This window comes from Sturnira hondurensis, unplaced genomic scaffold (assembly GCF_014824575.4).
Source record: "Sturnira hondurensis isolate 20B ecotype Veracruz unplaced genomic scaffold, ASM1482457v3 Scaffold0021143, whole genome shotgun sequence".
NCBI classification, from domain to species: Eukaryota; Metazoa; Chordata; class Mammalia; order Chiroptera; family Phyllostomidae; genus Sturnira; species Sturnira hondurensis.
The window spans coordinates 8,896,426-8,909,026 of record NW_028093774.1 but is presented as its reverse complement, the minus strand read 5'-3'; the positions used below and the strand labels follow the sequence as shown (position 1 = coordinate 8,909,026).

Genomic DNA, 12,601 nt, shown 5'->3' with positions numbered 1-12,601 from the left:
CTGGCTGCTGTGGGCAGCCCACCCGGGGTCCCACATCTCAGTCCCGTCCTCTCTTCCTGGCAGGGATGCTAAAATGCGGCCACCCTCCCGGGGACCTGCCACCAGTGCAGACACACACCAGTATGTGACATTGCACTCTAAGGCTGAATAGACAGAGAGCTATTTGCTTTAAGCCATAGATTTATCTTTTACAGTTTTATTGAAGTATAATTGAAGTATTAACCTGTACGTATCCAGGGTGTACGATTTGATGGGTTTTGACATATCTCCGCACCTATGAAACCACCTAAAGAGTTAAGGTAATGAACGTACCCCCATCATTCCCCCAAATTTCCCTGTGCCCCTGCCCATCTCAGATGACCCCCTCTCTGCTGTGGGAGGGATAAATGGTTCTACATCCACCCTTCTAAGTTCTTCTGATTGGTCTGATACCCAAATTGGCATGAGACAGAGTAACAGGAGAAAATAACCAGATTTATTACGTATGTACATACGCGGAGGGGTGGCAGAAGAATACGGGGCCTGAGGACGGGCTGGTCAGGTGGGGCTCATACGCCACACTGGACCAGGGCAGCTAGAAAAGCAGGAGTTTGCCAGGCCATCACTGATAATAGGACACAGAGGGGACTTTGACCAAAGGGCCATGCTGGTTCCTCCATATCTAGCACACTAGTTCATATCAAACTAACATTTTCTATGATGCTGTCCCCGGGTCCTCTGTCTAAATTCTCTAAGGCAGTTAGGGGAAGGTCAAAGGGCTTTTTTCTGAGTCTCTGTTTCTTAAAAATAACCAGCTTGAAATAATCAACCCCCCCAAAAAGCGTATTTTTTATGCTCGAAATAATTAAGCACCCCAAAAGCAAAGCTCCGCTTGCCCTCACAGTGTGGACTCTCTTTGGCATCTTCCACACAGCACGATCGTTTTGAGATCCATCCATGAGGCTGCATGGACCAGTGGTGTATTCCTTCTTACCGCCCTTCCACTTTTGCTAGCACCGTTCGTTAAAGACACTCTCATTCTTGATTGCATTGCCAGGCACCCTTGTAAACAAAACCCAGTTGAACATGGGTTGTGCAGGTCTGTTTCTATCGCGTTTCATTGATCTGTTTGTCTTCACACTAACACCACATGGCTCCATTCTGGTAACTGCAATGTCTTGAAATCAAGTAGTACAAGAACTCATATATTAGTTCTTGAATTTTTTTTAGAGTCTGTTGGGTTTTTTTACATACCCATCATGTTTTCTGTTAATAAAGACAGTTTTCCTTCTTTCTTTATAACCTGCCTTTTCTCTCTTTTTCTTGCCTGACTGCCCTGGAACCTCCAGTGTGACGTTGAATAGAAATGGGCAAGTGGTCGTAGCAGGCTTGTTCATGATCATAGTGAAGGAAAAAACAGTGTCTTTCACTGTTAAATACAGTGTTAGCTGTGGGGGGGTGGGGGTTGGTATTTACCCTTTATCACACTGAGGAAGTTCCCATCTGTTCTCAGTCGGCTGAGAGTCGTTACCGTGAATGAATGTCAAATTCTGTTGACGCTTCTGCATCTACTGCGTGGTCGTGTAGTTTTGCCTTTTTTGATCTGTCGATACGGTAAATCACCCTGATTTCCAAATGCGGAATCAACCGGGCATTCCTGACATACATCCCCACTCGCGGCGATGCATTATCCTTCGTATGTGTCGTTGGGTTTGCTTTGCCATAACGCTGCTCAGCATCGCCGTGTCCGTGCTCCCCGGGGACTCGGGTGCACGGGTTTCCTGTTAGGTCTTCTCCCCTCTTTGGGGGCAGAGGGGTGCTGAACTCACGGAGGAGTCGGAAATGCTCCTTCCTTTCCGATTTTCTCTCCATTTTGTGGGGTTGGTCATCTCAGCTCCCTTGGATGTGGAACGGCGTTTCTCGGCGAGGCTGCCCGGGCTCGAGACTTCTTTGTGAGAAAACTTCTAACCATAAACCCAGTACCCGTTTCTTCTTCAGTGAGGTTTGGTAGTTTGTGTCTTCGAAGGGCTTTGAATATTTTAGCTGATCTACTGAATGTGTGGCCCATCAGCCGTTCACGATATTCCCGTGTTATTTTTTCATTTCCTGAGGGTCAGTGGCGATGGGCCTTCTCCTATTTCAGTATTGGTCATCTGTGTCTTTTCTTCCTGTCCATCTGTGTAGACGTGTCCCTGGCTTTGGTGATCCGCTCCACCCGTAGGATCCTGGAGCTGCACAGACAAGTAAGCGCCAACACCCCTCCCTGCTCTCCAGGGGCTCCCGGTCGAATACCATGGGTGCAGAGCACCATTTTGCATTTTACTACAAGCGTGCTGTACAAGTGCCACGACAGGGAGGTGGTGCGGCAGCGCACGGCAGCGCACGGCAGCGAGGGGAGGTCGGGCAAGCCCCTGCAGGGTGCACCTGCTGCCCAGCAGGAGGAGAAGCAATGGGGAGACGTGGGGAAGGCTGAACTAAGCGTACACGCTAACAGGGACTCCTTTAAGGAAGCTATGGCTAGCAGCGCTTCGTGAGTAACCCGATTGGATTGACACAGGGGCTCCCTGTTCACAGGGGGCTTTCATTCTGGGGCTTGCCGAGGCCTGAGGGGTGTGCAGCACAGGGTTGTGCTGGGCTGCATGGTCGTAAGGGCCTGATCTGGACTTTGCCAATCTGTCCCCAGATGCCCTGTCCATCCCTACCCTACTGTCCCTTTCCTGGACACACTGTGCTCTTTTTTAAGCCCCATCTTATGCACCGGAAGGAGTTTCCTGGCCTGGAGCGTTGCTCCTGTCACTTTGCCTATACCACTCAGCTTGGGCATCACCCCCTACCCCCACCCAGGGAAAGCCTTCTCTGACACCCCGGGCCTCCCCTAGGCCCAGTCAGAGTCAGGTGGCCCCCAGGGTGGCCCCTAGCATCCCAGGAGTCAGCAGGGGTTAGTGATTATGGCACTGGCCTTGGAGTCAGAAAGACTGTATTTCTTATACCGGCTTCACCGCTTATCAGCTGCGTGACTCTGGGCCATTTATTTTCTCCGTGAGTCTCATGTGTGACGTGGGAATAAGAATGCCAGTAGTGCCTACTTCTTGGGCTTCTAAAGATTAGGTAAGATAGCCCATGTGACGCTCAGAGCACAGAGCCTGGTGCCAGAAATGTGTGCTAAATGCTGTCGCTGTTATTATTGTTATCATCAGTCACTTACACTCGCTACGTTTCTGTCCCCGCCCCTGCACTTGCAGGCGGGAAATGCATTTACTTCTCCCTGACCTCAGTGCGTGGCCCACCCCCTGCACACAGTGGGCGTTCAGCGAGCACTGTGCTGTGCATAAAGCGCCTGTTTCCTTGAGGTCTCTCCCCTGGTGTCATCAGAACTGAAAGAGGAATCAGGAGAGGGGCCGTGGGCTGCAGCTGGCAGCCTCTGAGTCGTGACGGAGACGCAGAGGCAGCAACGCTGCAGGTGGGGCAGCCACAGCCACTCAGGGCCCAGCTTTTCTCCCCAGAGCCATGTCACCTGGCAGCCTGTCCCTGCCTACCAAGGAAGGGGCTTAGAGCAGGGCAAATGGCCTCTGCCCTGAGATCACCGGGCGGTGGGTGGGTGGGTGGGTGGGTCCTGGCACAGGCTCAGATACCAGATGGGGGAGTTCCATTTGGATTCTGGCCTCTCCTTGGCCCTTCATCTCTGATTTGACCCTGTGCCCTAACTTCCTGTGCTTTGCTTCTATAAAAGAAATTAATAATAAAACAAGCGACCAAAAATATATGTGGTGGAGTTAAAGACTTCAGTCACATCATCTTTTACAAAAGCCGTGAAGCAGGAATCCGTGTGGCAAACTTGGTGCAGGGTCCCTGTGAAGAACTCACAAAACTCTCCGGGGCTGGCTGTCCAGAGTTCTGTGAATGGAGGCAGAGATACGGTGGTCCCGGACCAAAACTCAGGTTGGTCACGGCGTGGTCTCTGAACATAAGGCAACCCCCATCAAAATCCGAATGTCTTTTCCAGAACCTCGCCAAATGGTTCCAAAGCTCATCAGGAAATACAGAAGGCCAAGAAACATGTGAAAACTGTAGGCAATGAAACAGAAATTGGTGGGGAAAAAGTTATAGATTCTGGAAGGACTCTAGCTGCAGGTAATGGAGAGGTGATGTCTTGTTTCCTGGTAACATTAGCTCAGTGTCAGGCGCATGGGACACAGTCACTGTCCAACAAATGAGCAGAGCTGAAGCACACAGGGGACCCGCCAGGGACAAGGACCACTCCACATGCGTGTTGGGGAGAAGAGAAAGGTGGAGGTGCGGGGTGTTTTTAAGGGGGAAAGGGCAAACTAGGTCAACTTGTCTTGAAGAGCCTGTGCTGCCAGCCCAACTAGAAATGATGTCGTCTAACCACAAGCCCTTGGCGTCAGCCCCAGAAGCCTCCAGGGAGAGCACCTCTGAGACGATAGCAACAGCTTAAACCTTCTCCTGGAGGCCTGTTGCCCGAGTGCGAGGCTGCTCATGCCTCTTCCATCCCCCAGAGCGGGTACCAATGACCTCGTCCTTTTCCAGGCCCCAGTGTTCACCATGAAATCTGACCCCACTCAGTATAAACAGGGCGATGGACACGCTGTGCAGCTGATTCTGTGAACCGGGGTTCTGGTGTGCACCGGGGGCCTCAGACTTGTTCTCTGGCTCTAATCTTGCATTTCCATTTTTAAAAAGTAGCTTACCAAAGACCCTCACGTTTGGGTCAATAGCCAGAGTTCAGGGGAAGTGCCTGTCTTCGGCGTGTGTTCCTTTGGTGGGAAAATTAAGCCCTAGCGACCCAGCCCTTCCTTCCCCTGCAACCAGCTAAAACACCACTGTTACGATCTTTTCGAACATTTCCTTGGGCAGTTAAATTATTGTACTGATCTCATTTGTGCCATGGTGCCACAGGGCCTTCAAAATGGGTTCTCTATGGGCTTTGGGCAAAAGAACATTTTGACTGCTTTCTGGAACTAATAATATAAAAATTAAATGTTCTTGAGAAGAGAGCCCCAGAGGGCCCCTCAAAAACCAGTTCACAGCAGAGCAGAGATTCATTCAGCTACAGCCCTGGATGGGCCTCAGGGAAACTGGGCCTGAGGGGTGGGTGCCTCAAGAAATGAAAGGGGGGCAGGGGAAGGGAAGAAGGCAGGGAGGGAGGGAGGGAGGGAAGGAAAAGGAAAACGTGATTTTCTATAGGGAGCTGTGGTTCGCCAGAGCTGATCTTCACAGGAAACATGAGAATGTTTACCAAATATTTCTAGGAGATTCTAGGTAACGCAAGGTAAATAATGGTGCAATAGCAACAGACCGGCTTAGCTCGGGCCACGTAACCAATGCCAGAGACAGGGTGACTAATCATCAGCAGACATTCATTTCCCACCGTGCTTGAGGCTGGGAGTCTCCTGCGGTCAGAGGCCCGCACAGCTGGGTTCTGGGGGGACAGCCCTCCTCTGGGTGGCAGAATGCGGACTTCCTGTTGCATCTTCACCTGGCAGAGGGCAGGGAGAGGGAGAAAGACCTCTCCCGAGACCCTGTGAAGGGCACGAACCCCATCCTGAGGGCTCCACCTCCTCATATGCCACACCAAGGGGTAAAGTTTCAGCACAGAATGTGTGTTTGGGGGACAGGAATATTTAGTTCCTAATACAGAGGAAATTTCATGGGTTGGAGGAGAAGAGGTACGAACTGGGGACAAACAGAGATGATGCGTGGTAAATACCACGCTTGTTCCTTAAGTCCTCTATGGCCTGCCCTTCAGCTGGCCCAGGCCCCTGCTCCGTTTTGGTTACTGCATCACACGTCTCCGTGAAACCCCCAGAGACGAGAGAGCCAGCCCTGCTATTTGGCAGCTTGGCTGTCAAACTGGATTCTCGGGAGCACCCGGACGCCACAGGCCACCATGGGCGCAGGGAGGGTGTTGGGGTGAGCTGAGCGCCATCGGGATACACACGGGTAGCATCTTCCTAATTCCTAAAACGTCCTGCGGCCAGATCTGGTCCCCGGGGGCGGAAGAAGCTCGCCTCTCAGCAGGTACGCGCCCTGCATCGTGGCGATGTTCCGCTCTATCGGATCATTTCTTCGGGGCCTGGGGCAGGGCGGTTTTGCTCAAGAGAAAACGTAACTGTAAAAACAAACATGCTTGCTTTTGTGGAGCCGGTTCATGATTTAAAAGCTAAGTAGCTCTGGAACTGAAACACCTACTTGAGATGAGTCAGTGGTGCCTCCCCACCCCCACCCCCTCTTTAAATCTGAGCAGAGTTGGAAAAGTAATGGCTGCACTTATCTCCGCCCCCGCACTACCTGCGGCCTGGGTGAAGAGGAAAGCAGCCCTCAGCGCTCGAGGTCACGACTCCACGTGCTTCTCCGGGAGATGAAATTTGTAACGTTCCTCCAGGGGAGCTGATGGGCGCAGCCCCCCTAGATGCCCATTTCTTGCTGCTTTCTGAGTATAAAAACCACTGTGAGTTATAGTGATGGGCAGGACTTAAAGAGTTCTTTGTTGTCATAGCCCAGTGCTCAACTTCACACGTAGGGTAAGAAGTAACTTTATTTTTACTTATGACCTACTATTGCTGAAGAGTCTAGAAAACGGCCCCTCCTTCAGAAGTTACCAGGAAAAGAGTTCAGTCTTTACTGCCTCTGATTTCCTAGTGTTTTGTCAAAGATGCTTTACTGTTAACAACATGAGAGAGGAGTCATAACCTTCAAAATAGCAGATTCCCGAACACACCCTCAACTTTGGGAAGGACTCCTAACCTCTGCACGCACCCCGAGACAGCTAGCCCCTGGCACGCAGTGGAGAGGTTTCCCCCTCCACTTCTCGACGCTGTCTGAAATACGCTCAGTCAGTCTGTGATGTCCCCGTGGTGCAGACAGTCACAGGTGGAACCGTTCTTCAGGTAGACTTAGATTCACCTGCCTGGCCTGTAGAAGGGGAGCCATGGACACCCAAGGTGAGCTCCCCCAAAATCCTGGGGTGATCAGACAGGTAGAGTGAGCTCAGATTTCTGTCCTGCACACACACATCACAGAATGTTGGAACTGGAAGGTCCTTAGAGTTCATCTGGGCCACCCTTCCCTCGTTTTACCGAAGGGACAACCAGGAAAACTTGACCATCACACGCCTAGGTTAATCACCGTCTGCACTAGGACCCAGGCCCCTCGCTCACTAGCTGTGTGACTTGGAGCAAGTTCCTTGACCTCTCAGTATTTCAGGTTTCCCCTTCAAGGTCGGCATGAGGACTAAGGAGTGATTTCCTATAAAGCTCCAGGCCCAGGGCCCAGCTCAGAGCAGGTACTCCGTCCTCATAAATGCCTGTCCCCATTATCATTCTCCCTGTGATGCTATCCTGCCTGCGTCATACCGCCGAAAGAAACAGCAAATGGCCTTGTGCCTAAGAACCCAAAAGGTTTAACACGTGGGCAGGACTGGGAGGAAAACCCATGGGGCCGGAGGAGGCCAGCTCACACCCCACTGGGTCCTCTCCCTAACTAACCAGTGGCTGGCTGTGGAGAGACGTTCTTAGCTTGATGTTATTAACTCATAGGGTTTGCTCCTATTTAGTTCACAGAAGGGAAGTGATGGTGAACACAGACACAGCACAACATGAAATTCCAGTGAGCCAAAGGGAAGTTCTAGTTATCGGCTGAATTCCAGCTTGTGGAACCCAATGACCAGTGTTTGGGATGGGGGCAAGTATTTTTAAAAGTTTTATAGAGTCACCCTGGCCAGTGTGCCTCAGCTGGTAGGAGCATCGTCCTGTATACCGACAGGTTGTGGGTTGGATTCCTGGTCGGGGCACGTGCCTGGGTGGTGGGTTTGGCCCCCCGTATGGGGGGCACCTGATTGATGTTTCTGTCTCACACTGATGTTTCTCTCCTTCTCTCTCTCCCTCTCTTCCCTTCGCTATAGCACGTCCTCCGGTGAGGATAACAAAGCAGGGGGTGGGGTTTATAAGGTCCTGAAAAAGGATTTGGGGTCATCAGCTTAGTTTTTACAAGATTTTACTTATTTTTAGAGTGAAGGGAAAGGAGGGGGCAGGAGGGGGAGAGAAACGTCCATGTGTGAGAGAGACATGTACCAGTTGCCTCATGCACCTCCCAACCAGGGGCCAAACCCACTACCCAGGCATGCGCCCTGACTGGGACTCAAACCAGTGACCTTTCACTTCACAAGACAGCACTCAACCCACTGAGCCTCACTGGCCAGGGCTCAAGTCGTCAGCTTGGATTTGCTGGTGCACCGGGGCTGCAGCTGTGGGAGGGGAGGGGAATGATCTCCTACACAGTATGTCTGCACAGGGCGCACAACTACAGCTTCCAGTTACAGGGTTGGAGCCCTGGGTCATCAGGTGAGAACCTGGACGTGAGGGCATTAACGTGAGCATTTTCCGGCCTCGCTCTCTTGTCTGGGTGGTCACGTCCCTGAAACACGCTTCGTTGCAAACAGGGCAGGGCGTGTCTGTGTGAGGTACCATCAGTTTGTACCCCACAGGCGGGCAGCCATCAGGAAGGGTCTGCTCTGGAATCCATTTGCAAGAGGTGGCTATTAAGCACTGTAAGTATTGCTGTCAAATTTGCCCCATAGGGCCTATCAGCTAGCATAAGAAATGTTAGAGATAATTCTCCACCGAAGAAACAAGTGCTGTGCAAGATACATGCGTGAGGTTGGCCCAACAGCCCGCTGGAGCCGTGGCGTGGACACGCTCAGTTCTGTTTTCTCTCCACTTAGCAGGGTCTCCTGTCTTTAAAAAACTCCTTGTGTATACAATGGCAGTGGGTTCATGTTCATGGCTACATTATTTAGTCATTTCCCTGTTATCTTTTAGGCTGTACTCTCCTTATGATACGCATGTTGCTGAGGAGTTCGTTAGTGAACGAAAAGACTTGGCGAGCATCCATGTGCATAATTAGTCACATTGCTGATACTGTGGTGGGGACCGGACAAATCGTGCTTCTGAGTCTGGCTCTCTGCCTTTGGGCAAGTTACTACATCCTTCTTTTTCTCATTCATCCAACGGGACCAACAGACTAGAAATGAGCACCCAGCTCCCCGGCGTGGGTGTGAGGCGTTGGGGTCACAGCCCCAGGACAGGCCTTTGATCGTGCCTCTGTCCTTTCCTACAGCAAGGGGAGCCCTGAGGCTTATTATCCTTGACCCAAGGTAGCCCAGATGCCCTGATCCACGGGCTCGGGAAGAGGGAAGCTTTCCGTGACAAAGACTGCATTATCCACGTACACACTCGGAGCCCCGAGAGTGGTGAAAGGTGTGGAAACCCCTCCAGCTGCCGACATCGGGGGGGGGGGGGGGCTGCCTGCCACTGCTCCGTGGACACCATTTTCTGTTATTTTTGCTGATTGAAAAGATGGCGGTGGTCAGTCCAACACAGCAGGTATAATCAAAGGCCGTGGACTGTCCTTTTTTAAATAAAACTGAATGTTTTAACACCAAATAAACAAGAGAGGATCTAGAAATGTTAAATCCCTGCAACAGGTCTCGAAACCTCAAGAAGCCTCATTCATTGGAAAACCGGTTTGTCGGGCTTGTGGGTGGGCTTCGGCAGCACACCTGACTGCACCCAGGTCACTGGCTCTTCCCCCGTGAGGCTGCAGCCAGGACCCCGAAGCCAGGGCAGCCCCACCGCGCCTTTGTTCCAGGCCTGGATTCGCTGTGCCCGGTTTTGTAGATCTGTCTCAGCCTGGATGCTGCTCTCCCTGAGGTCCAGGACCTGTACAGGGTTGCCTTGGTGTGACCCAAACCCCTACGCGGGCTCTTGCACGGAACAGGTGCTCAATCATTTCCGGAAGTTATTGATGCTGAGTCTCTGGTAACAACAACTGCCGCCGGGCCCTCCAACCGGGAAATAGTGGTCGCCGCTGGGATGGGACAGGAAGACTTTGGAAAAGAAACATTAGCCCATTTGAATCTCATGCTACACGAGAAAGCTCTTTTCTGGCTCTTGGCAAGGGTATCCCTGCGCTCATGTCTGTTTCTCATTGTTCTTAGCGACGCCCATTATCCTACAGTTGGTTTGCTCATTAACGTGTCTGTGTGGGTGGGTAGACAGGTCAAGGAGGTAGAAACTGCGAAGAGGGAAAGACAAAAGCTAGAGAGACATTTTGTATTTTATCAACCCACACCTCAGATTTCACTTCCAGAGCCTGAGGTGGGTGCTGGAAGAATGTTGTTCAAAAATGAGAAAATGTTGAGCAAATTTCTCAACCCGGCACAAGCTGGCATCCACTGTCTCTCTGCCCAGGACAGCCCCACCCCCACCACCATCCCCACACTGACAACCTCCTCTTTGCCTGACTCCTCCCTACCTTTCCACTCCCCCTGCTTCATCTGCCCAGAACCCCAAACCTGCTTAGGAGGTGGGCTCCCCCCTAAGCAGCTCCCATGGGGTCCTGTGCCTCTTCCAGCATAATATCCACCCCAATCAAGCAATCGCCCCCCCCAGACCAGAGCCCCCCGTCTCTTCCACAGTTCCATTGCTCATCCCTGGAGCGGCGCTCGGGAAGTTTATAGAGCAAGTGAATTTCGTTGCGTCCGTGCCAGCCTTGTCTGTGTATCAGCCTTCGTCTGCCTCTCTGAAGAATGCCTGTTGAGTGCGGTGGTTCAGGGTCTGCGCTGTACAGGTCGGCTAGCACAGTGGAGCCCAGCCCGCGTGATCTTCACCAGTCCCTGGCTGTACCCCTATAGTACAAGGTGCCTTTTTCTGATTTGCACAATAGCCACAGCCCTGAACATCCCCCAGTGTCTTCAAAAGGAGGCAAGAACGTCCCCCTCCTTGCTAGGAGGGCCAGGACTGCATACTTTGCCCACATCCAAGCCAAGGCCCTACCCCCCATTCCCAGCAAAGCCCTCCCTCACTCCTGTCTCCTCTGACTTTTGCCCCCTGCAGGGTTTGGGATGACAACCCCGGGAACAGTCGGAGGAAAAATCTTCCTGATCTTTTATGGCCTCATCGGGTGTGCAAGCACCATCTTGTTCTTCAACCTGTTCCTGGAGCGACTGATCACCGTCATCGCCTACATCATGAAGTCGTGCCACCAGCGGCAGCTGCGGCGACGCAGGGCGCTGCCCCAGGACAGCCTGAAGAACCTGGGCAGGTCGGAGGCGGATGGCCTGGCCGGCTGGAAGCCCTCCGTGTACTACGTGATGCTGATCCTGTGCCTGGCCTCCCTGCTCATCTCCTGCTGCGCCTCCGCCATGTACAGCTCCATCGAAGGCTGGAGCTACTTCGACTCGCTGTACTTCTGCTTTGTGGCTTTCAGCACCATCGGCTTCGGGGACCTCGTCAGCAGCCAGAACGCCCAGTACGAGAGCCAAGGCATCTACCGCTTCGCCAACTTTGTCTTCATCCTCATGGGCGTCTGCTGCATCTACTCCTTGTTCAATGTCATCTCCATCCTCATCAAACAGTCCGTGAACTGGATCCTGAGGAAGGTGGGTGGCGGCTGCCGCCAGCAGTGCCAGAGTGGGCTCCCCCGGTCGCGGAGGAACGTGATCATGCCGGGCAATGTCCAGAACCCGTGCAGCGTCTCCATTGAAACGGACGGGGTGATGGAGAGTGACCTGGATGGGCGGAGTCCCTCGGGGGAGGGAATCTCCGGGAAGGACTGCCCGATAGCCAACAAGGCCACGCTGCCCATCCTGCAGAAGCAGCTGCCCGAGGCGGCCAATGGCTGCCCCCACCAGACAGGCTCGCTGCACAGGGACAATGAGTTCTCAGGCGGAGTGGGAGCCTTTGCGATAATGAACAACAGGCTGGCAGAGACGAGTGGGGACAGGTAGGATAGAGGAGGCCGAGGGGAGAGTGGCCACGGAAGGTGCTGCCACCCGACTCAGCTCTGCGCAAGGATGGCTTGGTTCTGGAGCTCTTCCTCCCGGCTTCTTTAAAAGCCCAGCTCCAGAAACCACATCTTCTAGGCTCCAACAAGCAGCCAATGTCGAGGGCTGTGGGAAGCCGAAGCCGGGCCTTTCTCCTCATCTTTATTCTTACGTTTCAACTCAGTCCTTTGAACACGAACGCGCAGACCTGGCCCTGTTTCTTTGCTCATCCTGCTCCAGGGTTGTTGTGGCCTGCGGGAAGGCGGGGTGAAGGTAAGGCTTGATTCCCTGCGGCTCTGTCCTTTATGTGGACATAAAAATCCTGAAGATCCTAATTTTCCCCAGGAACTCTGCATAGCTGAATTCACTTCCTCTCCCAGCCACTTAAAACTAAACAAAACACAGGGAACTGTTTGAAAGTGTATCAGGGCTCTGGGCTGCCTTCAGAGCAGACAGGGCCGTGGGCCTGTGGCCATGGCAACCAACCATCTATTTTACTCTTTACCTGTTTCTCTGCTTTCTGCTTTTTCTTTCTTTCATTTTTAAAGATCTTAATGCTTGGCTGAGGTGTTACCGGGACCTCAGTGTGCTGAGAAAACAAGATTCAGCTTCAGGCCTTTAAACTGCGGTGAAGTGGTGTGGGAGGGTTACTTTGAAACTAGAGAATATAATTCAACGTTTGCCTTCTCATGGGTCACAGAGACCATTCCATTTCTACCAGGGCTTGGGGCCCATCGCAAAGATCATGGCTGACTATTTATTAAAACTGAAAACTCAATA

The 12,601-nt window shown here is 52.4% G+C and overlaps 1 protein-coding gene across 1 annotated transcript in view; it reads left to right on the top strand.

Moving 5' to 3' along the window:
- KCNK13 (potassium two pore domain channel subfamily K member 13) overlaps positions 1-12,223 on the top strand; it is a 65,004-nt gene extending 52,781 nt beyond the window's left edge. Inside the window, exon 3 of the mRNA XM_037031538.1 lies at positions 10,893-12,223. Within this exon, the coding sequence (XP_036887433.1) occupies positions 10,893-11,785 (893 nt within the window). The 3' untranslated portion in view covers positions 11,786-12,223. The remainder of the gene's footprint in view (positions 1-10,892) is intronic.
- The last annotated feature ends 378 nt before the right edge of the window (positions 12,224-12,601 follow it).